The sequence below is a fragment of the Podarcis melisellensis genome, assembly GCF_964234715.1.
Source record: "Podarcis melisellensis genome assembly, chromosome: 14".
NCBI lineage: Eukaryota > Metazoa > Chordata > Lepidosauria > Squamata > Lacertidae > Podarcis > Podarcis melisellensis.
Genome location: NC_138546.1, coordinates 41,593,519 through 41,619,019, shown reverse-complemented (window position 1 = coordinate 41,619,019; position 25,501 = coordinate 41,593,519). Strand labels below are relative to the sequence as shown.

The window sequence follows — 25,501 nt, the reverse complement described above, 5'->3', positions numbered from 1 at the left end:
TAAAGGGACCCCTGACCATTAGGTCCAGTCGTGGCCGACTCTGTGTTGCAGCACTCATCTCACTTTACTGGCCGAGGGAGCCGGTGTACAGCTTCCAGGTCATGTGGCCAGCATGACTAAGCTGCTTCTGGCGAGCCAGAGCAGTGCATGGAAACGCCGTTTACCTTCCCGCCGGAGCTGTACCTATTTATCTACTTTCACTTTGACATGCTTTTGAACTGCTAGGATGGCAGGAGCAGGGACTGAGCAACGGGAGCTCACCTTGTCGCGGGGATTCGAACCACCGACCTTCTGATCAGCAAGTCCTAGGCTCTGTGGTTTAACCTGCAGTGCCACCCGTATCCCTTCTGAGCTGTTTTAGGTACCTGCTAAAACCTTTCTTGTTTAAACAAGCCTACATATACATGTATGGGACGTGGGTGGCACTGTGGTCTAAACCACTGAGCCTAGGACTTGCCAATCAGAAGGTCGGTGGTTCGAATCCCCGCGACGGGATGAGCTCCCATTGCTCTGTCCCAGCCCCTGTCAACTTAGCAGTTCGAAAGCACGCCAGTGCAAGTAGATAAATTGTGGCGGGAAGGTAAACAGCATTTCCATGCACTCTGGCACTCATCATGGTCCACCTGTAGTGATTTAGTCCTGCTGGCCACATGACCCGGAAAGCTATCTGTGGACAAACGCCGGCTCCCTTGGCCTAAAAAGGGAGATGAATGCCACAACCCCTAGACACCTTTGACTGGACTTAACCGTCCAGGGGTCCTTTATGTTTTACCTTTTACAGACATGTATATTTCCCATATATCTTAATTTGTAAGTTGTTTAAAAATAAAAATAATAATAAGAAGAACAATAATGATGCTGTATGACCTGTACCCAGTGGCGTAGCGTGGGGGTGCAGGGGGGCTGGCCACAGCGGGCACAACATCTGGGGGTTAGGGTTAGGGGGCGCAAATCCACGGGTTAGGGGGCGCAAATTACTTGCCTTGCCCCGGGTGCTGACAACCCCGCTACGCCACTGCCTGTACCCAGCTAAAGCTTTCTCAGAATAAACCTGTTCATTCATTTTAATGGATGTACTTAGGGCAGGAGAACAACCAGAAAACTAGGATGGCATCAATGGTAGCGGGGGGCGGGGAGTGGGATGTGAAAATAACAGTGTTATAAATCCTGCTTCTATGCACGTAGCTCAGTGGGAGAGCATCTGCTTTGCATGCAGAAGCTGCCAAGTTCAATCCCTGGCATCTCCAGGTAAGGCTGGGAATGCTGCCCCCTGTCTGAAATCCTGGAGACACTTCCCACCAGTGTGGACCATACCGAACCTGATGGACTCGTGGTCTGGTTTGGTAGAAGGCAGCTTCCCAGGGGTTCCCTACTTCAAATTCCCAGGTACCCAACATTGGCCATGCTGACTGGGACTGATGGGAGTTGTAGTCCAGCAGCACCCACAGGACGTTGTGTTGGCTTCCCCAGTTGAAGATTTCATACCCTCCAACATTTCTCTGATGAGAATAGGGATGTCCTATTCCACCACCACCACCACCATCATCAATATTATTTTATTTATACCCCACTCATCTGACTAGGTTACCCCAGCCACTCTAACGTATATAAAACTATTATAAAACATTAAACATTAAAAACTTCCCTATACAGTGCTGCCTTCAGATGTCTTCTGAACGTTGTATAGTTACTTATCTCCTTGGCTCAGGGGGTTGCATAACACCATACCCTCCGACATTTCTCCGAAGAAAATAGGGATGTCCTAAGGAGAGGCGAGTGGTGCTGTGGGTTAAACCACAGAGACTAGGACTTGCTGATCAGAAGGTCGGCAGTTTGAATCCCTGCGACGGGGTGAGTTCCCATTGCTCGGTCCCTGCTCCTGCCAACCTAGCAGTTCGAAAGCACGTCAAAGTGCAAGTAGATAAATAGGTACCGCTCTGGCGGGAAGGTAATTGGCATTTCTGTGCACTGCTCTGGTTCACCAGAAGCGGCTTAGTCATGCTGGCCACATGACCCGGAAGCTGTATGCCGGCTCCCTCAGCCAATAAAGCGAGATGAGCGCTGCAACCCCAGAGTCAGCCATGACTGGACTGCACCTTTAAGGAGAAGCGGGAAATTCCGGGGTCAAATAAGAAACAGGGACAGCTTCTGTAAATCCGGCACGGTCCCTGGAAAACAGGGGCACTTGGCGGGTCCGAGATTTGCAGCAGCAAAGGAGTGGGGTTAGGATGGAGGGCACAGATGGAGGGCACACACAATATCACAAGTCATGACGTTGGAGAGTTGCTGGGAGTTCACTCTGGTGCTTATGCATGGTACCCAGTTGTTCTGATGCCTGATTAAAAAACATACCCCCCCCCCCGAATGGCCTTAGCAGTTAAGGCCAATGTGTTCTTTAAAAAATGAGCTTAGGTTGCATTTTGACGCTTGCCCTAACATTGCCCTCCTTTGGAACACTACATTCCCTGGTTTGTCAGCAATGATGTCTGTACAAAAAGTAACCAGCATTCATCCCTTTAAATTATTTCCTTGGTGCAGTGGGCCACTACACCCCCCAAGCTCTCTTCTGTCCTCCGTCCAGCTTATCAGAGTTCAAATACATTGGGAGTACAGCCTGGGAGGGGGTTCCAAGGGCCACATAGAAAGGATTGGAGGGCCATGATTTGCCCGCAGTCCTGAGGTTTATCACCACTGCTGTAGGAAAGAAGTCATGAATTAATAGTTCATAAAAGATCACAGATCCACTTCAAATTGGAAACTGGATTTTTGTTCCTGTTAGGTTTTCAAGCAGAGGCTGGTTTGCCACCCAAGAGGGTGGATCACGGGCAGGGGTTGGGCTAGAGAGCCTTTGAGATCCCTTCCAGCTCAATGCTTACCATATAATTGCAAGCGGAGGGGCAACTCAACTGGGTACTCGTACACTCAAAAATGTTTGGTCTGACACACTTGGAAAGCAAATCTTTAAGACTGTATTTGGACCTCAAGTTATAAAGGACAACTTGCCTTTGGTGACCCTCTCACGCTTGCTGGGCTTCAGCATGAATTGCAGATCTAGACTTGTCTCCTGTTTGGCAGGTTTACCTTGGACAGTTACTCGAGCAGAGACACAACAGGGATCTTCCAGCAAGGATGTAGAATTACCCTGTATCTCTTCATTAGGTGTGATTGGATTAAGGCACAGAGATGCAGCAGAACCATCTCGTCCTGCAGCAGCAGAGGCTGGTTGGAAGGTGGCAAAGTTGGGCTTTTTGACATACAGAGACACAATGGAAAGCCTCCTCTGAAGATCATGCTTAGTCTATGCCTTGGGAGTGATCGAGTGACCATTTATTCCTGATGCAGAAGGATACTGAATTCTCCAACTCCCTGCCCCAAGAAATAATAATCGAAAGAACTCAGAGTATTTAAGCATGCAGAGATGCAGCGGGCAACCTCTTAGGAACATAAGATGAGTTTTGCTGGATCATGCCTGTCTAACGTCTGGATTCCTACGGGAACAAGCTAAGCATGTAGACATTCAGATTTCCTCTCACCCTGGAAATGTCATAAATCCATTTTGACCAGCAGCAACTGATAGAGCTGGGCTCCATGGATTTGTGCTTTGGAGCTGAGGGCAACCTTTCTGCATTTAATTGATTTATTTATCTCGAGTCGTGGCACACTCTGTTTTAAAGCATTATTCTGATGTGCTAGAATGGTTGGAAGCTGTCTAAATCTCACATTTTGCACCCTGCCATAAAGATACCATGTTTTGTGATTTCAGGTCCGGGTGATGATTGAGATCTGCAACAGCACAAAGGGAGTGTGCTTGACAGGTATGCTGGAGAATTTGTGATTGGGCAAACTGGGGACTTCTTTCTGTCTATGCCTATTTTATTGCTGCTACACCAGTGGGAGAAATTTGCCACCAGTATCACTACCCAAAGCTTCTCTAAACAGGAGCATGTCTAAGTGTGGAAATACAGCTGATTTTATATATATATATATATATATATATATATATATATATATATATATATATATATATATATATATATTTGCTTTCGTAGATTTTCACGGGTACAGGAATGCAGGTTTTGGTGTCCTCGGGTGTCTTCCCGTGTAAAAGTTGGGGTGTCTAGGCGACGTTTCGACGAGGTCTCACTCGTCATCTTCAGGCTGGTGCTTTCGGCTTCTTGTTACTGGAACAGAGCAGGATCTCAGTGTTTGAGTTCCTATAAATACTGTTGAGGGGGTGTGGTGTATAGCCTCCAATGTTCTGGGCAGAGAGGAAGTTCCCAGGCTAGTGTGCTAGTGTGTAATTAAGGAACAAAAGAAGAAAAGGCACACTAGCCTGGGAACTTCCTCTCTGCCCAGAACATTGGAGGCTATACACCACACCCCCTCAACAGTATTTATAGGAACTCAAACACTGAGATCCTGCTCTGTTCCAGTAACAAGAAGCCGAAAGCACCAGCCTGAAGATGACGAGTGAGACCTCGTCGAAACGTCGCCTAGACACCCCAACTTTTACACGGGAAGACACCCGAGGACACCAAAACCTGCATATATATATATATGTATATATCTATATCTGATGGCTTTTATATGGTCAGAGGGAGAGGGTCAGCAAACGTTTTCAGCAGGGAGCCTGTCCACTGTTCCTCAGACCTTGTGGGGGGCCAGACTATATTTTTTGGGGGGAGAAAGTGAATGAATTCCTATGCCCCACAAATAACCCAGAGATGCATTTGAAATAAAAACACACATTCTACTCATGTAAAAACACCATGCAGGCCCCACAAATAACCCAGAGATGCATTTGAAATAAAAGCACACATTCTACTCATGTAAAAACATGCCGATTCCCAGACCGTCCACGGGATTTAGAAGGCGATTGGGCCAGATCCGGGCCCCGGGCCTTAGTTTGCCTACCCATGCTCTAACCCAGCTTTCTGCAACCTGTTCCTACTGGACTGCAAAACCCATCATCCCCGACCATTGGCTATGCTGGCTGGATCTTATGGGAATTAGAGTCCGAAACACCTTGAGGCCAGCAAGTTCGGGGAAAGGAGTTGCTAACTTAAGCGAGTTTGCGATATTTCAGGTTGGTCCTGATAAAGAAATGGCACTACTGGTACTTTTGGATTGCTTTCTTAATGGCAACACGGCTAATGGAAACCTTTGGCTTCCATGTTCTTCATTTATCCATGGTCTCCCAATAGTCAGGGGTAATGGGAGCTGCAATCCATTGTAGAGAGCCACAGGTTCCCCATATCTGGTCTAAATGGATCTTGCTGGCTATAAAGATCCAGCACAGTCCATCAAGTGCATTTTTGGCCTAGGACCTCAGGGATAAACAATGACTTGACGTCCGTTTTTCTAGATCAGGCGTGGGGAACCGTTGTCCTTCCAGATGTTGCTGAACCAGCATGGTGAATAGCCAGGAATGATGGCAAGGAAGGTCCAATTTCTCATACCTGGACTAGATACAATGGGGCCGAATTGCTGCTACATAATTCTACACATCTTGCATGCAAAGGCTGGTGAATTTGCACAAGGACTTAAAAAAGCAACAACCCACAAACTGATTTGGAGATGTGAAGAATTGAATTTAAGATTGGACGAAATGAGGAACGGTTAGAGACACAAATTGATCAGTTTGCCCATTGCTAGTTTCAGGTTCCCAACAGTCAAGCAGGAATGAGGAAGCTTTAAAGCAGGATCTTCGCCACCATTTAATCCAGCTCCGTTGTTTTGTTTTGACATGGGCTTCAGATCCCATGTGCCATTTTCATGTGTGCTGCAAACCGAGATGCTGAGAGCTTCTTGGGAGGCACCCAAAAATACAAAGATGTAAAGGACTGGATTATGTTGGCTCTCAGGAGTGAAAAAGCAAGCGCGCCACTATCCTCTGCAATGAGACAACCCTGAGGAATGCATGTTTTGTCAAAAGAACAACTGGCTGAAATTTAAGCGGGTGCTGGGCTTGGAACAGAGAAGGAAGTTTGTTTGCTTGTTTTGAAAGATTAGCCATCAGTGAACTGAATTGGGTGGTGGTAGAGGGAAGGATTATGTTTCTGTATTTTTCAACGTATTATGTTGTGCGTACTGTGAGCAGTTTCCCACATAAATACAGCAGCAACCAATGCTTCCTTCTCGAGTAGGCGGCGCAAACATTTTTCGCAAAGTTAATCTGCCATTTTCGTTTCACTTTTGAGCACATTTATTTATTTAGAGCATTTGCACCCTGTTCTTCAGGCTGCCAACCTCCCATCTTCGTAGCTGTCAACTTTTCCCTTTTCTTGTGAGGAATCCTATTCGGAATAAGGGAATTTCCCTTAAAAAAGGGGAAACATTTACAGCTATGCCCATCAGCCGATGTACATGTGTAAACTCAGAGACTGGTAGCCGAATTGGGGAGGAGGGTGTGGACTGCTGGCTGCCTTAAACCTGTATAGATGGGAAACATGTGACTCTCCACAAGTTGGACTCCAAGTCCCATCAGCCCCTGTCAGCATGGCCAATGGTCAGGGCTGATGGAAGTTGTAGTCAAACTGGCTTAGTTTACCCATCTTTGTTTCAAAGCAGGAATGGGGAACATCAGGCTTGAGCTCTCTGTCTCTCCTCTGGGACTCTCACAAGACTCTCACAAGGACTCTCACAAGGCACATCCACTCTCCCCAAGCCATATCCCACTTAGGTTTCATTTCACACCTTCCTTGAGTGTTCTCACCTGGCTGCAAGGTGTCCTTGAGAAGGATAGAGGACATAGAGGGAGGTTGTGACAGTGTCAGTGTGTACAGCAACTAGCCTGCTGTACAGAGGTAAATTTACATTCATTTATCTGCTTTTTAAAATTATTTTCATTAATTTCCAAATTATTACAAATCAAAGCAAATTACTTAAATTTAATACAATTTCTTAAAATCAGGTTTCCCGCTCCTGTGGCAAACATATGTCAGTCATTTCCTCCCATAGTCAAAACAAAAAAAAATTCCTTCCAGTAGCACCTTAAAGACCAACTAAGTTAGTTCTTGGTATGAGCTTTCGTGTGCATGCACACTTCTTCAGATACCTCCCATAGCTGCATCTTCCCTTATTTAATGTCCAGTTGATCCTTCACTTGTCGTTAGTCCATTCCTGCAGCTGACCACATTATTATTATTACACTGGAACCTTGGAAGCCGAATGCCTTTAAACTCAAACGTTTTGGCTTCCAAACAATCAAAAACTGAAAATGTTTTTTTGGAAGCTGAACGTCTGACATGACTTCCGCCTCTTCTGCTTCCGATTGGCTGCAGGAGCTTCCTGCAACCAATCGGAAGTCACGCCTTGGTTCTTGAACAATTTCAAGAGTTGAACAGACTCCTGGAATGTATTAAATTCGAGAACCACGCTATGACTGTATTATTATTATTATTATTATTATTATTATTATTTCCTACTTAAGAAAAGTGCCTCTGTTACATCTTACAAATATGAAATCCATTTCATGTGAGTAGTCCTTTTATGTGCATTGTTGTTTCAGACCTGGTGTGCTGGGATAATTAATTAATATCTTCCCATTTTACATTCATTTAGCCATAAACTTTTGATTCACATGTGACACTGTCCCCTTCAAAAAAGGGGAGTATCTGAAGAAGTGTGCATGCACACGAAAGCTCATACCTAGAACTAACTTAGTTGGTCTTTAAGGTGCTACTGGAAGGAATTTTTTTTTGTTTTCCCTTCAAAAAAAGCTGCCGAGAAGGGAACCTGTCTCTTAGGCTGAAATATTTTCTCCACCCCTACCTAGATAGTTACACATATCCTTTGTTTGTTTCAATGTAATTTTCAGCGTGATACAGTAGTACCTCAGTTTAAGAACAGCCCTGTTTAAGAACAATTCGGTTTACAAACTCCGCCAAACCGGAAGTAGTGTCCTGGTTTGCGAACTTTACCTCTGTCTACGAATGGAAGCCGAACGGTGGAAGGGCACCAGCAGCATGAGGCCTCATTAGGGAAAGTGCACCTCATTTTAAGAACGGTTTCAGTTTAAGAACAGACTTCTGGAACGGATTAAGTTCGTAAACCGAGGTACCACTGTACTGAGATATTCATTGGAGTGTTATTTCCAGTTTTGGAACTGAGTTTGGAATGCACTGACTATTCTCTCTGTGTCTCTCTGTATGTCTCTAGGACCACCAGGAATACCAGGTAATATCCCGTCTCCTGTATGCAATGGATCCTGTCTCTGAGCTTAAGCACTAGCTGAAATAGCTGCTTTTACTGTCCGTCCCTGTTTATCTCCTGCCTCTCCTTCCCCCTTTTTGTATACTACTGTAGACTAAAAATTGTATAGTATCATAGCATGGTAGATAGATAATGTAAGGATATGTATAATTTTATAACATGCAGAGAATAATATGTGCTGACATATCAGAGAGAGGAGCTGAGGGAAGTCTCTGGGAGGGGGGAGGGAGGGTTTGAAGCGGGTGGGGGGAAAGGGGAAAAAATAATGACTATGGTATGTTTTGATAATTTGTTATATTGAAATTGTTAACAAAAACTTTTTTAAAAAAAGAAGAAAAGAAAGAAAAACAAAATAGATCCTGCCAACCCAGTAAATAAATAAATAAATAAATAAATAAATAAATAAATAGTATACTAACACATGATACTAGTCGGCGTTTGTCCACAGACAGCTTTCTGGGTCATGTGGCCAGAGGGACTAAACCACGTCTGGCACAAGGGGACACCGTGACAGAAACCAGAGCGCATGAAAACGCTGTTTACCTTCCCACCGCAGTGGTACCTATTTATCTACTTGCACTGGCATACTTTTGAACTGCTAGGTTGGCAGGAGCAGGGACAGAGCTATGGGAGCTCACCCTGTTGCACAGATTTAAACCGCTGACTTTCCGATTGGCAATCCCAAGAGGCTCAGTGGTTAGACCACAGCGCCACCCACTGGGTTGTAAAAGCACACATCTCAAGGGTCAAAGGCCACTTCTGTGGGGTGGGAGTTCCACAATGTAGGAATAAGTCTCAGAAGGCTTCTGAGGTCTCCTCCAGGAGTCAATGTGCTGAAGCAGATGCTGACAACCTCCAGAAAACCCAGACGGACGACTATGTGAGAGTGCGGCAGAGGCAACAATGGAACTGTGTTGCCTCCAGTCTTGTGCAATGAGAGTCAACAGGCTCCAATTTCCATTTAAATCAGTGGGGGCTTCTTCCAAATAAACAGGCGTTGTGCTGATCTGCACAACTTTTTGTCTCAGTTGCAGCTGAGAGGTTCGGCCTTCCCTCTTGCTAAAGAACCACAGCCATCTTTGTGAACAAATAGCATAAGTCTATGCAGGTTTGCTCAGCGCTGAAGCCCCGCTGTGTTCCGTGGGTCTTACACCCTTGTGGATTATAGAAACCTTTAAGTTTTCCATAGGATTCCCCCAAAGTTGGTATCGATGCAGCATATTTCTGGAATGTTGTTGTCAGCATCTCAATATTCTCTTCCGCCAGCTGCATTATTGCACCATCAAAAACTGCTAACTTTCCTCGTTCCAAACCATTGGAAGGCAAACACAATGGCTTAGGCCTGCTTTTAATTTCTAGTCCATAGTGTCTTTCCTCCCTTCCATATGTTCCACATGTTATCAGTTAAATTTCTGGATATTATAAAACTGATGACACAGTTGTCATTATGCTGTAGAAGAAAGCAGCCTTTTCTTCTGGGTTTCTTATGAGACTGTTGTTTTAACTTCAAAATAAAGCTTTGCAAATCAAAAGGGGGGGAGGAAAGAATGAGGGGGCACATATGATGCTAATTTAGCTTTAGATGTACTTCTGATGTTCATTTGGCATGAGATGTCTTTTGTTTATTTACCACTGATGAACCTTTCCTTGAATGGTATTAATAAAAATGAAGGGGATGCAATTAATTCCCTTAATAAATCTATAAATCCAGAAATTCTGCAGCTCAGCAGGTCTGGGAAGAAGGGTGAGAGGTAAATGCAATTTTAAAAGTAATGGAATAAATACTTTTTGATGATATGTGATATCCTGTGGAGGGGGTGGGACTCCCTGAAATGTATTTCTTTGACTTTGTCAGGTCCTCCCGGGCTTGATGGACTGCCTGGTCTTAACGGATCAGATGGCGATCCTGGCATCCCTGGTCAGAAGGGAGAAATTGGAAAAAGAGGGAAACCAGGTATATTGTTGGACTTAGGAATGATATATGCAGCTGACCTTTCCCCCTTTATTGGATCTTCTCTCCCCACCTCGATCCTTGGAGGCAGTTCTGAAGAAGTTCAGACAAATCATGTGGTGCTGTTCTCTTGCGGTGACTGTACCACTTCAGACTGGAGGTGGGAAACTGCATGTCTGAACACTGTCTCGGAAATATACTTGGAGTCGAGAGTGGATTTCATGCTCTTTATTCAGCTCATAGTGGTGAGGAGGAATGGGAATTCCCCCAGGATGTCTGCTTTATACACATTATTTACACAATGGGCCCCACGTGATTGGCTAATTCCGGGATTCACCTGTAGGCCAATCAGGTTGTGGATTCACTTCCACCTGGAGCTGGATTGGGTAGCTCCAGTGCACCAATCAGACCGCTGCATTCTGGATCCTATTGTTCTAGGACCAATCAGACCGCTGCCTTCTGAATCCTATTGTTCTAGGGCCAATCAGACTGTTGCATTCTGAATCTTATTGTTCTAGGACCAATCAGACTGCTGCATTTTGGATCCTATTCAACTCAGTACATAACAGTCTCATTTCAAAATCCCTCTCCATGTGGGAGATAGCTAGGTCTGTAGCACAAGGGCTGCAAGAATGGTGAAGTTTTGCTGTTGTTGTTGTTAAAAAGGGAAACAAACGGATTCCCCTTGTCTTTAAAAGTAAGCCCATCCCACCTGATAGCTCTTTGGGCCTGGCCCTCCCCAAAGATTTGCCAACATCCCTCCCACTTTATTTTTTTAAATTATTTATTTACTTTTGAAAGGGGTGAAAGGGTCTCCAAAAATGAGGTGTGTTCGCATGTATGTGGTCCAACCTGAAGTGAGATTAGGGATTTGTTGCCCCTGTCAGGAATCAGATCTAGAACGTCTGAGGTAAACCGTGGTTACCTCATGCTTTCATGCTGAGCTGAGCCCCATGCTATTTCTTTTGGGAAAATTACTTCAAATAAGCTCAAACGCACCTGATGGATTGAACTTGAAAAACAAAGCATTGTTCTGGAATGTCCACAGAGGGCACTCGATTCTACGATATTCCCTTCTGGGTTAATCATGTCTCAAGAATGGTATTGAATGTTCCCTCTTTTCTACCAGGATTGAAAGGAGAACCTGGAGAGAGAGGTGAAAAGGGGGATCCTGGAGAAATTGGCTTGCCTGGGAAAGAGGGAGAGCGAGGAGAAAAGGGATCGAGGGGTCCCAAGGGGGACAAAGGTGATGCGAACAATGAACTCATGGCAGAAGGTGAGCTAACAGGCGCTCTAAGAATGTATAACTCATAGAAAAACATCACATCAACGAACTCCCATAGAGTGCTCTTTGTGTTACTTGACGCAATGGCCACAACCACACCATATACATTTAAAGCACACTGAAATTGTACGGTTTTTCACAAAAAGAATCTTGGGAACTCTAGTTTTTTAAGGGTCCTGGGAATTGTTGCTCTGTGAAGAGTTCCAAGGATTTCTGAAGGGAAACCATGTGCTTTAAAATGTGCTTTAAAGCGGTGTGATCAAGTGTTCTCCTTGGCAGAGTTTTCTTCCTATATACATAAAAATGTAAGACTGTCGTCACGCAGCTCCCACTGGAAGATTCATTGCACTGTGTCCATCCATCTAGTTGGATGAAAGGAGTGCTTAGCCATGGCAAAGTTTTAGGAGGAGGAAGATGCAAGAGGCTACCATGGGGGTGGTTTTTGTGCAATGGGGGGGGTTGCACAAAAGGAGATGGGGGAGGCATGGACACAGGGGAGAAGGTGGAAATGGGTGCAAAGTAGAGCTGTGGAATTGAGGATCCTCAATTAGCTGGTTAAGATCAGTCGTTCTGAAAACTAGCCTCCCTGCAGCCTGGCGCCACCTCCCTGTAGATGTTGTTGGACGCCCATCACCCGATCATTGGCCATGCTAGCTGAGGCTGATGGGAGTTGGAGTCCAACAACATCTCGAGGGCACCAGGTTAGGGAGACCTGCTGCAAGCAATGCTGTTCAGACTCTGCAGATCCTCAGATTATGGTGTTGGGCATCCTAAAATAGGACATGGCGGTGTTTAAATTTGGACTTTGGGTTTGGTAAGCTATAGTCATACCTCATGTTGCGAACGCTGCGGGTTACGTCTTTTCAGGTTGCGTCCTGCGGCAACCCGGAAGTACCGGAAAGGTTTACTTCCAGGTTTCGCCACTCGCGTATGCGCAGAGGTGCAAAATTACGCCATGCGCATGCATGGAAGTGGCAAATTGCGACCCGCGCATGTGCAGATGTGGGTTGCATTCTGTTCAGGTTGCGAACGGGGCTCTGGGACAGATCCCGTTCGCAACATGAGGTATGACTGTATAACCTCCTGTCCTCCCGTGAATCTACTTGATAGCATCTCTCAAAGGGATATGTGCTGTTAAGTTGTGGGTGAACATATCAGACGACACAGCGATTCTTCAAACAGCTCTTGTTTATTCACAGGCCACAACAGAACTGAACTGAAGGGTTCAGTCAGCCTGCTTATATAGAGCTCCAGTACAACGTAACTGTAACAATTTTCTAAAACTATCCAATCACTGAACGTCACTTTCGATCCCTTATTTGCATAACTATCTACAGTATCCCCCTGCTGGCCCAGGGTGAGAACTTCAGTACATAACATGTGCCAAACTTGTAAATGTACCAGCAAAAGGTAACTCCTCTGTTTTGATGTTGTCTTAGGTGCAAAAGGTGAGCCAGGGCCTCCAGGGCCCTCCGGTCCCCCAGGGCCTCCAGGACCTCCAGGGCCACCTGGGAAACGCAAAGCTAAGGCCCAGGTTCAGGAGAAAATGTTCAGCTCAGAGTGTACAGGTGAGTGCTTTGTGATGCTGTAGCATATTGAGCTAAAATGTCAAGCTGCGGATTGGGGAGTCCCCAGTTTGAATCTTGCCTTTGCCATGAACTCACGAGGTGGCCTTAAGCATGCCCCTTCCTCTTCCTCGGTGCCCCCATCTGCAGTAGAGGGGACAATAATAGTAGCTTACCCTACAGGGTTGTGCTAAAGGTAACATACAGTGGTACCTCGGGTTACATACGCTTCAGGTTACATACGCTTCAGGTTACAGACTCCACTAACCCAGAAATAGTGCTTCAGGTTAAGAACTTTGCTTCAGGATGAGAACAGAAATCGTGCTCCGGCGACGCGGCGGCAGCAGGAGGCCCCAATTAGCTAAAGTGGTGCTTCAGGTTAAGAACAGTTTCAGGTTAAGAGTGGACCTCCGGAACGAATTAAGTACTTAACCCGAGGTACCACTGTACTAGATAATGCGTGAGAATCGCTTCGAACACTCGAAACTGCAATAGAAATGTTCGTTATTTTTATCAACAATATGCTCTTTCCGTCTTTAACCTGGGCAGACTTTGGGTTTAAAAGGTCTACTTTCTGCTAGAAGCCTGACGTACGTCGATCTGAGCAGGGGCCAAACGGTGGTACAGAAGCTTAGGAAGCCTCCAAACCAAACTTGCCACATCTCAAGTCTTAGCATTTAGTGTTGTGCCCAATCGTGGCACAGCCTTGCTCCACCAGGTGCCCTTCATATGTTCTGGAACACATGACATACATGCCGACATGTTAAGCAATGATAATCATGGGCCCCTCGAGTAGAACCTCGAGCTGCGGACGTAATCCGTCCCAGAGGCACGTCCGCATCTCGAAGCGTTCGCATCTAGAAGAGGCACATCTGCGCACACGCATGGCGCAATTTAGCGCTTCTGCGTATGCACGAGCGGTGAAACCCGGAAGTAACCCGTTCCAGTACTTCCGGGTTGCCGCGAGACGCAAGACGCAAGACAAAAACACGGAACTTGAAGCAGACGCAACATGAGGTATGACTGTACATTTGACGCAGGATCATGCCACTTTGAACAATGATGGCTTCCCCAAAAGAATTCTGAGAGCTGTGGATTTTTAAGGGGGCTGAGGATCGCTAGAAGACCCACCCCCTACACCCCTCACTACAGTTCCCAAAGCTCACTAGGAAGAGGGGTTGATGGTTTAAGAGCTCTGCAAATTGTAGGTCAGTAAGGGGAACAGTAAGGGGAAGGTCGGCGGTTCAAATCCCCGTGACAGGGTGAGCTCCCGTTGCTCGGTCCCTGCTCCTGTCAACCTAGCAGTTCAAAAGCACAAAAGTGCAAGTAGATAAATAGGTACCACTCCAGTGGGAAGGTAAACGGCGTTTCCATGCGCTGCTCTGGTTCGCCAGAAGTGGCTTAGTCCTGCTGGCCACATGACCTGGAAGCTGTACACCGGCTCCCTCGGCCAGTAAAGCGAGATGAGCGCCACAACCCCAGAGTCAGTCATTACTGGACCTAATGGTCAGGGGTCCCTTAACCCTTTACCTTTAAGGTGAACAGAGGTCCTCCTGGAATCACTCCCTGCACCTTTAACAAGCTATATTTCCCAGAATTCTTTGTGGGATGCTTTGGCTGAGAGTCCTGCATTGCAGGGGCTGGACTAGATGACCATTGGGGGACCCCTCCCAGTTCTACAATTCTGTTATTCTAGGACTGTTCAATGTGGCATGATTCTGCTTTAAGCTTTCAGTGCCGATTGAGACGATGGCTTCTCTGAAGCTGAAAAGGTTATTGACTGTCTTTCATTTCCCTCCTCCTTCACTCCTTCAACCTGGAATCCCATTAGTGTGGCTGAAGTGAGCTTGGGCCAATCCTGTGGACATACTTGGAGAGATAAGGGAGGAAGGGCAGATAATGCTGCCTCGTCCGGAAAAAGAAGCCTTTGAAAGTGAAATTTTGCTTTCATGATTGCAATGAGAGACCTGGAACCGCCAAGGTTGCATTTAAATTAAAAACTCCATCGGTGGTCCTGGGAAAACTTGGCTTCACTAATGTGGTGCTTTTATCTTGACTTCTGATGGAAATGGAGCCCTGTTGCTTCATTTAGGTGGTGATAATGGATTCCTGCTCATTTTGCTGAGCGCGGTCCTTGACCTCTGGCTCAAAGTCCTGCCCTGGTACTTTACCAGCTTCAGACTTTCAGCTCATCTTCTTGGACCGCAAGCCATTTTGAGCAACCTAGACATTTGGTCTGGTCATCATTTTTGATGTTTTTTCCCCCTGATGAGTTCTCCCCAGTACATTAGTTCATTGTGTTGCTTCTCCCTCTTCTGTTTCTGGATTGGAGTCATCAAGGCTTGGTGAGTAAGAGGTGACATGAGAGAAGTTTATAATGGTGAATTTTGATGGAGACGTAAAAGATTTGGATTATTATAAAAGATGTAGGAGGAAATGATAAACAACAGGACCCACAAAGAGGAGGAGGGAAGTCCAGGAAATTCTTTGGAATCTTGATTTTATGTTGTATGTTGGATATGTGATTGCAAAACTTTAATCTGAAAAAGTTGAATAAATAATTATTTATAAATAGAATTTTATAAAATTATGCACAGCATGGAGAAATTAATATTAGTACAGTGGTACCTCAGGTTACATACACTTCAGGTTACATACGCTTCAGGTTACAGACTCTGCTAACCCAGAAATAGTGCTTCAGGTTAAGAACTTAGCTTCAGGTCAGGAGGAGAACAGAAATTGTGCTCCGGTGGCGTGGCAGCAGTGGGAGGCCCCATTAGCTAAAGTGGTGCTTCAGGTTAAGAACAGTTTCGGGTTAAGTACGGACCTCCAGAACGAATTAAGTACTTAACCAGAGGTACCACTGTACATCCATACCTCGGGTTGAATGTGCTTCAGGTTGACTGCGTTTTAGTTGCGCTCTGCGGCAACCCGGAAGTAATGGAGTGCATTACTTCTGGGTTTTGCCACTTGCGCATGCGCAGACACTCAAAATGACGTCATGTGCATGCACAGAAGCAGCGAAAAGCGACATGCCATCACTAGTTACGTTTGCTTCTAGATGTGAACGGTGCTCCAGAACGGATCCTGTTCGTATCTAGAGGTACCACTGTATTAGTATACCACCCTATACCCTCGGGTTTCAGGGTGGTAGCAACATAAAATCACAATATAAAAACACAAAACACATAATAAAAACAAAAGCAACCTGATCACCCCCCCTGCTCCCTGACACATATAAATAGGCATTGGATGTCAGTCAGCCAAAGCAGATAGAGAAAAGTTTCCCTCCTCTCATACTCTAGAATTTGTGGGCACCCAATGAAGCTGAGTGTTGGGAGATTTAGGTCAGGGAAAAGACTGGGTTTACCCAAAAATTAGGTTTAAAATTGGGGCTTGTCTTATACATGGGTAGTGCTGAGGGGTGTTTTCTTAATTTGGAGTCCCCCCAAATAGGAGGCGTCTTATACATGGACACGGGTGGCGCTGTGGGTTAAACTACAGAGCCTAGCACTTGCCGATCAGAAGGTCGGTGGTTTGGATCCCTGCGACGGGGTGAGCTCCCATTGTTTGGTCCCAGTTTCTGCCCACCTAGCAGTTCGAAAGCACAACAGTGCAAGTAGATAAATAGGTACCACTCTGGCGGGAAGGTAAACGGTGTTTCCATGCGCTGCTCTGGTTCGCCAGAAGTGGCTTAGTCATGCTGGCCACATAATCTGGAAGCTGTATACCAGCTCCCTCGGCCAATAAAGCGAGATGAGTGCCACAACCCCAGAGTCGGTCACGACTGGACCTAATGGTCAGGGGTCCCTTATACATGGGAGGGGCGTCTTATACACTGAAAAATATGGTACTATTTCATGCAATGCACCATGGCCAGATGTTTCTAAAAAGCAGCTGCTGAGAACCACAGGAAGGGAGAAGGCTCTTGTGCTCGCAGTGGTGTAGCGTGGGTTGTCAGCACCCGGGGCAAGGCAAGTAATTTGCGCCCCCTAACCCCTAACCTGCCGCCGCTGCCAGCTTCTTCTTGCTGCTGCCTGGTCTGGTCTGGTTCTCTCCTGCGCTCAGCGCTGCGCTGGGTGGCCGCTGCACTGTCCCTCCCCCAGATAGTCCCTCTCTCTCTCTCCGCACCGCACGCCTGGCACCCACCCCCTCCGCAGTGGGCAGCGACCCGGCGGCTTGGATCGGATTCGCACAGCCAGCACTGCAGTGAGAGAGAGTGAGTGAGCCAGGTAGGGGCAGAGAGCTGCGAGTGCGAGCGCCCCCCCCCAAGATATTGCGCCCGGTGCGGCCGGCCCCCCTGCACCCCCCACGCTACGCCACTGTGTGCTCGCATCCTGCTTACCAGTTTGCTATAGGCAGCTGGCTGGATCCTAGACTAGACGGGCCATTGGCCTGATCCAATGAGCTCTTCTTATGTTCCTACACTCTTCTCAAGCAATGTCCCACAAAGAACCTATTTCCCATTGTCCTATTTCTGGAGTGTCTCACCTTTCCTTTTAACACGGACCCTCGTAATGAGTCTGTGAAGTGGGAACGTGGTCCTCCTCCAGTCCTCGGAACAGGCTGTGCCACTTCAAGGATGGCAGAGGAGAACATTGCTCTTGCCCTCTCCTCTTTGTACTCTTTTGGGGGCTGCTTGCTTAGCTCACGCTAGGAACCAGCACCCCACAGATTCCATCCCATGCTGTGTCTAGCTTCTGTCTTATCTGGAGGAGGGGGAGAAAGAGAGATTGTTAGTGGTAGGGATATGAGCAGCTGTTTGCAAGGTAAGCCTTGGCATGTGAGTGGGGGGCGAACCCATGCTGATGCCTAAATCCATCCATTTCTCTCCTTGCTGTGATTCTGCTGGCAAGGCTAGAATTGGCGAGGGACGGAAGGGATCTCAGTCTCACAATTTCAGCAGCCTCTGCTTAAATACCCCCCAGGGAAGCAAAACTCACCTCTTCCTCAGTCAGATTGTTCCTCTGCAATCAGCTCTTGGGCTTATATACTTCTGATTTTCAGACAGTTGCCATCTATATATCTCCAGGCCTTGGATGAACTGGAAACACAGTTGTCCTTAGACTTTCTTGTTTCCTTTCGTCAAAGCTTGTTCCCAAATGCAAATCCTGCTCTTGGCACATTGGGAATGCCAGCCTGGGCCTTGACTGTTCTACCCAAAAAGATAAAATGCTGTTTCTGGGGCTTTGTTGAGAATGTGAACTGGGGAAAATGGATAGAGAAAGAGGGAATTCTCTCCTCTCCCCCATAACCCTGGACATTTATGAACTTCAGTGTTACCGAAGCATAGATTTCCAAGGAACCTCTAGTCCACGCTTCCCGGTTGTTGCACGCTATGGAACTCAGGACGTAACTACAGCACCATTGAGAGATTGGCACCCAGCCATATCCAGTCAGCAGTCTGTTTCAGGATAGGCAAAAAGAACTACAGTGGTACCTCAGGTTAAGAACTTAATTCGTTCCGGAGGTCCGTTCTTAACCTGAAACTGTTCTTAACCCAAAGCACCACTTTAGCTAATGGGGCCTCCCACTGAAGCTGCGCCACCAGAGCCCTATTTCTGTTCTCATCCTGAAGCAAAGTTCTTAATCTGAGGTACTGTTTCTGGGTTAGCGGAATCTGTAACCTGAAGCGTCTGTAACCTGAAGCGTCTGTAACCCGAGGTACCACTGTACCATGAAACACAGAGGATAAGACCGTCACTGGCTCCTAGCCACAATGGCTATGTTGTTGCTCCAACAAATGGGGTTTCCCATTTCAGCATCTGGCTGGCCACTGTGAAAATAGGATGCTGCACCAAAGTGCCAAAATTCTGACATGCTTTTTCCAAACAAAAGGTGGCAATCACATACCATCAGCGCTAGAAGTGTTTAAAGCTAAACCCCTAGCACAGTTATTATAGCAATTTCAGATTTGGATAGGCCCTCACCTTTGATCTACAGAAGCTGTTCAATCTAATTTTTTTCTGTTCCATCCTGTGTTCCAGGATGCTACATTGCTCTTAAAGGCTAACCTCCCCTCTGTTGAATTACACATTTGGCGTAGGACATTTAATTATTGGCTTTCCCCAAGTTTAAACCCCACTGGTTTACTACCCTTAGTGTCGCAAGATTGTCACGAGAGCGCTTGGATTAAAATTGTCAGTGAAAAGCTTTACTTTTCTGGTTTTTCACCACAACAGCTATTAACCCCAGGCTTCAGGTAAAGCAAAAAATTTAATTAGACAGCACCTATATGATATCGAACAACAGAATACCGGTAATCTGGCCACAGTCAGGAAATTTTGTCCACCTTGTGATTATTTTCCACCTAGACATTTTGACACTTTGTCACATACTATTTGCAAAATTTAACCATTCCAAAATACAGACATGCTTTCACTTTCGCAAGATTGAATATACTGCCTTTGGCTGTACTTGAGGGTCGATTTCAAAAAATCCACTGGGAAAATGGTTTTGTCCCTGTGGAGATGGCAGTATTGAGTCAGTAGCTCATGTGCTTCTGGCTTGCACTCTTTATAAAGATTTGAGGAGTGAGGTTATGACCCCTTTATACTGTCCATGCCGGGTCACTCAACTATTCCTACTGGGTCCTTTCTTTTAGCAGATCAAGATGATCAGGTGACAGCAAAAACAGCAAGGTTTTAAGCAGGGGCAATTAGAATAATATCTATTATTTGATTGTTGATGTAAACCCCCAAAATGTATTTTCTATAGTTAAGTTTTTACCTTTATCTTCAGTACATTTTATTTTATTGCTACGGCTAGTGGCTGATGCAAATAAAGAGTCTTCTGATTCTCTGATGCTGGGCTTGTTGGCCTCATTTGGCCTCATCCAGAAGGGCCTTTCTTGTGTTCTTAGGATGTGTAAATTTATTTATGGCATTTTCTGGCACAGGCGGCTTTGGAGGGGGATTAGTTTGGAAAATCGTGTCCTCCATCATGGAGAGCACGTCTTGCAATGAGATCACCTAAACTGTCTCCTTGTTGTTGGGACGGGACCGTTTGGAAAGCCACAACACCCCATTGGATGCCCACGGTTGCTGGGGTAGAATTTGGCAGTTTGGGGACTCTGATTGGCATCTGAGGGGCTATTTAAGCTGCTGCACATCATGTGGAGTTTTCTCTTTCTCATGATGTGCACTGGATCACCCGCCCTCCCTCACTCCCTATATTTAAGTAAAGGGACCCCTGACCATTAGGTCCAGTCATGCCCGACTCTGGGGTTGTGGCGCTCATCTCGCTTTATTGCCCAAGGGAGCCGGTGTACAGCTTCCAGGTCATGTGGCCGGCATGACTAAGCCACTTCTGGCGAACCAGAGCATCACACGGAAATGCCATTAACCTTCCTGCCAGAGCGCTACCTATTTATCTACAGTATTTGCACTTTGATGTGCTTTTGAACTGCTAGGTTGGCAGGGGCAGGGACCGAGCAACGGGAGCTCACCCCATTGCGGGGATTCGAACCACCGACCTTCTGATCGGCAAGTCCTAGGCTCTGTGGTTTAACCCACAGCACCACCCACATCCCTTTCCCCTCCCTATATTTAGGGCTGTTCTTTTGACCTTGCTATACCTGTCTAGGGGTCGTCTGTTTTGGAGCAGGGGCCCGGTAGGAATGTTACCATTTGGCAGATTGGCTGGTGCCACTTGGTTTTTGCCTAGGAAAAGGTAAAGGGACCCCTGACCATTAGGTCCAGTCGTGGCCGACTTTGGGGTTGCGACGCTCATCTCGCTTTATTGGCCGTGGGAGACGGCATACAGCTTTCCGGGTCATGTGGCCAGCATGACTGAGTCGCTTCTGGTGAACCAGAGCAGAACACGGAAACGCCGTTTACCTTCCAGCCGGAGCGGTACCTATTTATCTACTTGCACTTTGACGTGCTTTCGAACTGCTAGGTTGGCAGGAGCAGGGACCGAGCAACGGGAGCTCACCCCGTTGTGGGGATTTGAACCGCCAACCTTCTGATCTGCAAGTCCTAGGCTCTGTGGTTTAGACCACAGCGCCACCTGCGTAGGTTTTTGCCTACCGTGTAGCAACTCATCACAACTTTGTAAGGTTGGCGGTTAGGCATTGGCTCAATGTTTTGCAGAGGGGAACTGGTTGGCTGTGCCTGTCTCTCCAAATGCTGTTGCTAGCGAATTCCGTTAAAGGAATCCAGAGGCTCGCCTTGCTTTTGTCCGAACCCTGTCAAGGGGCTAGGGCCACGCCAGAGCCCCTGGAAGCAGCTGGGGTGAGCTGTGAGACTGAAGCCAGTGTGGTGTAGTGGTTAAGGGTGGTAGATTCGTAATCTGGGGAACCGGGTTCACGTCTCCGCTCCTCCACATGCAGCTGCTGGGTCACCTTGGGCTAGTCACACTTCTCTGAAGTCTCTCAGCCCCACTCACCTCACAGAGTGTTTGTTGTGGGGGAGGAAGGGAAAGGAGAATGTTAGCCGCTTTGAGACTCCTTTGGGTAGTGATAAAGCAGGATATCAAATCCAAACTCTTCTTCTTCTCACTCAACCAGGATGCTTCCCCTTACTGACCTCTGGTGGTGCCCAGTTGTCAGTCCTGTTCCTGCCACAGTGCAGGTTCAGGTATTCTGGAACCATGCCTAAGCAACCACTCACATGCTGTAATCAATAAAGTTGTGGCCAAAATCATTGCCAAAAGCCGTAACCAAAACTCTGTGTCTATTGTGTCTTTAATTTTGGGAGGTCTTCACACACAGATTGCCATGGCTGAAACACATGGTTAGATCAATGAGAGACACGCATGAACCAAGGGGCTTTTTATGTATTAATGCATGTCTTGATTTCACAAACATCTTGGAGAGATGATGTATTTATTCCCCCATCTTTGGCAGCCTTGAAAATATGGAAGTCATAACAAAACCCCAGCACAAGCAAAACAGTGTTCTGAAAAGCCATTGGAAATAGTGGCTTTTCCTTATCCATTCTTCCATTTAATTATTGTTTTTGTTGTTGTGTAGATGGACTTGTCTCCAGCTAAGTAGGCCCGCTGTAAAATAGCCGTGTCCATTCACTTCAGATGGTCTACTCTTGAGTAGGACAGGTATTGGATGCAATGTTAGATTGCGTGTCAAAATAATAACAGATCTCTCTGTGTGTTCCTCTCCTTCTGTGCACCGTTTAGGGGAGACCTGTGCTGTCCCAAATGACGATACCCTGGTAGAGAAGGCAAAAGAGAAGGGACACCTTCGTCAGCACAGAAAACCAGGTAGCCTGTGCTAAAAATGATCGCTTTGCTGACTAAAGGCTGGCCAGTGGTGCTGATTTTATTTCTCTCCCCCTCAGAATGCATCATTAAATCAATTGGAAACCCAGCTGAGATTAAACAATTAAGACAGAGCTATGGAGCATGGATGATGGATCTCGCCAACCGAAGTGATGAAAAAATTTGGATCGCTGAACATTTTACAGGTGAGGGTATGGTCCAAATCCTCACTCAGCAATGCAGCAGGATGGGCAATCGTGGGCTGCTTACACACACACTCTCAATCTAACCCATCTATACCTGAAGTAGCGTCTCCACCCCCATCGTTCAGCTCCACCGCTGAGGTCCAGCTCCAAGGGTCTTCTGGTGGTTCCCTCCCTGTGAGAAGCGAAGTTACAGGGAACCAGGCAGAGGACCTTCTCGGTAGTGGCGCCCACATGTCAAGGAAATAAACAACTATCTGACTTTTCGAAGAAATCTGAAGGCAGCCCTGTTTAGGGAAGATTTAATGTTTAGTGTTTTGTCGTGTTTTTAATATTCTGTTGGCAGCCAGCCAGATGGGTGGGATGTGAATAATAACAACAATAATTTTTTGTTGTTGTCGTCGTCGTCATCATCTTGCAGGGTTTGAGGGGGGGGGACAAAATGAGTGGGGAGGGAGGAAGAACCATGTACACCACTGTGAACTCCTTAGAGGGAGGGATAGGATTAAAATGTAGTAGGGACTGTAACAGTTCTCTACTTGTAGCTGCTTGGAAAACCTTTCTTAAGAGCAAACATCCCAAAGTGTTACAAAGCGCCCATGCAGTGTATTGCTAGATTCCTCCTCCTGCAAGCTTCTTCAGCACCTGCTGTCACTGGTTTATTATCCGAAGCACAGGAAGGAGATGGTCTTTCCTTGGAGGGCTTGCAAAACATGCACGGCGCAGGGAAGATCGGTAAGAATTGAGAGTAACTAAAGAATGAGCTGGCAGGTGGGAGTGTCTGATGGCAGTGGCAGAGCGAATCAGGTCAACCAAAGGCCTGGTTAAAAAGGAACATTTTTGCCTGGTGCTTAAAGGTGTGTAGTGAAGGTGCCAGGCGAACTTCCCTGGGGAGAGCATTCCACAGATGGGGAGCCACTGCAGAGAAGGCCCCGTTCTTGTGTTGCCACCCTCTGGACCTCTCAAGGAGGGGGCACATCAAGTAGGGCCTCAGAATATGATCTCAGGGTCCGGGTAGGTTCATATGGAAAGAGGTGGTCCTTAAGGTATTGTGGTCCTGAGCCATTTAAGGCTTTATAGGTCAAAACCAGCACTTTAAATTGGGCCCGGACACTAATTAGTAGCCAGTGCAGTTGGACCAGGATTGGTGTAATATGTTTGAATGGTCTTGCTCCAGGGAGCAACCTGTCCGCTGAATTCTGCATCATCTGAATTCCAAACCATCTTCAGATTGCAGTAATCTAACCTATAAATGTAATAAACAAACCAACTTTTCCCATGCTTTCCTCCCCTGAACAGGCCACATGATTAAAGAATATGAGGACATCTCTGCGCTGTGGAACAACAGCTACAGCACCATCGAGCTCCCTTGGCAATATTACGGCTGTGGACATGCCATCTATAACAACACCTTGTACTATCAGCGTGTCGGACGCAACATTATTGTGAAGTAAGTAGCTGAGGGGGCAGCAAAAGGGCTTCTGCTACTAAGCTGCGCCACGGCAGGGAGAGGGAACCTGGCAAGCTCTGCTGAATGGCAGTAAGGTAGCTCCGTGGTAGAGGATCTGCCACCCTGGCATCTCCCAATTCTGGAGCCCTGGAGAGCCACTGCCAGGAATCGCAGACCATACTGGGCTTTGTAAGGCCATTTCCTTTGTTTCTCATTGCTGCCATTCAACAGAGACTCGCTTTGAACAGCTTGCTTCACCCAGGGCTTGGCTTATGGGACGAGTGTGTATCGTGAGGCTCCATTGTGTGGGAGCTGGGATTGCAGCCTTGGCGTTATTGGGGTGGCTGGATGCTATTTCGAGAGCGAGCAAAAGATTCCCTCTGCTCTTTTGCCCTTTCCAGCATCGCCCTTGATGCTGACGCCAACAAAAACATTTGCCTTTGAGAAGCAGGTGTGAGCAGGCCTTGACCTTTCTCCCTAGGGAAGCAGGCAGAGAAATGAGAGAGGTTCCCGGGATCGTAATTTGCTCTGTTTGAGACACTCCCTGTTTCTTGGCAAGGGGGTTTAGAGATGCCAGACCTCTTCCAACAATGGTCTTTCATCTCAGCAGTGGAAGCGGCTGAAGAGGGAGGAATATAATGTCTTAACTGTCCATGATTAACACTCAGAGGGAGATTGATGGTGCTAGCAGCCGTTTGAAGGTTTTGGGGAGTTTGGTTCCTCTGACAAAAGACTTGTAAACCAGGCAAGAAACAGATTGCAGACCGGATAGCATCAGGCAGTATCTTATGTTCCAAGACATGTGCATAAAGCTTTCATGCTTGGTAGTGGCACCCAGATTGCAGAACTGCCCCCCAAAGGGGTTTGATTGGCCCCATCTCTTTTGAGTTTAGGAGTGAGGCATGTATTTTCTCTTTGGCTGTGCCTTTGATCTGTTTTGCCTTCCTGCTTTGGCAATGTATTTTGAAACTGACCTATGGTGCAATTCTATGGTGTGTGTGTGTGTGTGTGTGTAATCAAATGCAGTTCATCCACCTCATAGTTTGACCTGGCAGCCTCTTGTTCTGTCCATTTCTGGGATTCAACTGTTTCCCTCCCACTGTGAACAATGGCTTGTGGAAAAACAAGGCTTATTCAAATGGCAGTTTATGGTCCCGTCTTGCTGTCCCTATGGAACACAGTTGTTGCTGTGGTCTAAACCACTGAGCCTCTTGGGCTTGCTGATCGGAAGGTCAGTGGTTCGAATCCCCACAACAGGGTGAGCTCCCGTTGCTCAGTCCCAGCTCTCGCCAAGCCAGCAGTTCGAAAGCATGCCAGTGCAAGTAGATAAATAGGTACCACTACAGTGGAAAGGTAAACGGCATTTCCGTGCGCTGCTCTGGTTTGCCAGAAGTGGTTTAGTCATGCTGGCCACATGACCCGGAAGCTATATGCCGGCTCCCTCAGCCAGTAAATCGAGATGAGCACCGCAACCCCAGAGTCGGCCACGACTGGACCTAATGGTCAGGGGTCCCTTTACCTTTACCTTTACAGTGGGAAGGTAAACGGCATTTCTGTGTGCTTTGGTTTCCGTCACGGTGTCCCATTGCATCAGAAGCGGTTTAGTCCTGCTGG

At 46.8% G+C, this 25,501-nt stretch overlaps 1 protein-coding gene and 1 long non-coding RNA gene across 2 annotated transcripts in view; one reads left to right on the top strand and one right to left on the bottom strand.

The window, feature by feature from the left end:
* Positions 1 to 25,501, top strand: part of GLDN (gliomedin) — a 35,491-nt gene that overhangs the window by 4,583 nt on the left and 5,407 nt on the right. Inside the window, exons 2-9 of the mRNA XM_081888590.1 lie at positions 3,764 to 3,815; positions 8,161 to 8,178; positions 10,070 to 10,168; positions 11,295 to 11,441; positions 12,890 to 13,018; positions 22,154 to 22,237; positions 22,315 to 22,440; positions 23,737 to 23,887. Coding sequence (XP_081744716.1) covers positions 3,764 to 3,815; positions 8,161 to 8,178; positions 10,070 to 10,168; positions 11,295 to 11,441; positions 12,890 to 13,018; positions 22,154 to 22,237; positions 22,315 to 22,440; positions 23,737 to 23,887 — 806 coding nt within the window. The remainder of the gene's footprint in view (positions 1 to 3,763; positions 3,816 to 8,160; positions 8,179 to 10,069; positions 10,169 to 11,294; positions 11,442 to 12,889; positions 13,019 to 22,153; positions 22,238 to 22,314; positions 22,441 to 23,736; positions 23,888 to 25,501) is intronic.
* On the bottom strand, positions 16,884 to 21,124 carry LOC309356969. The gene is made up of 3 exons (XR_014162976.1): positions 21,046 to 21,124; positions 17,339 to 18,258; positions 16,884 to 16,942 (listed from the first exon to the last, which is right to left on the bottom strand). It is a non-coding gene; the product is annotated as an uncharacterized lncRNA (long non-coding RNA).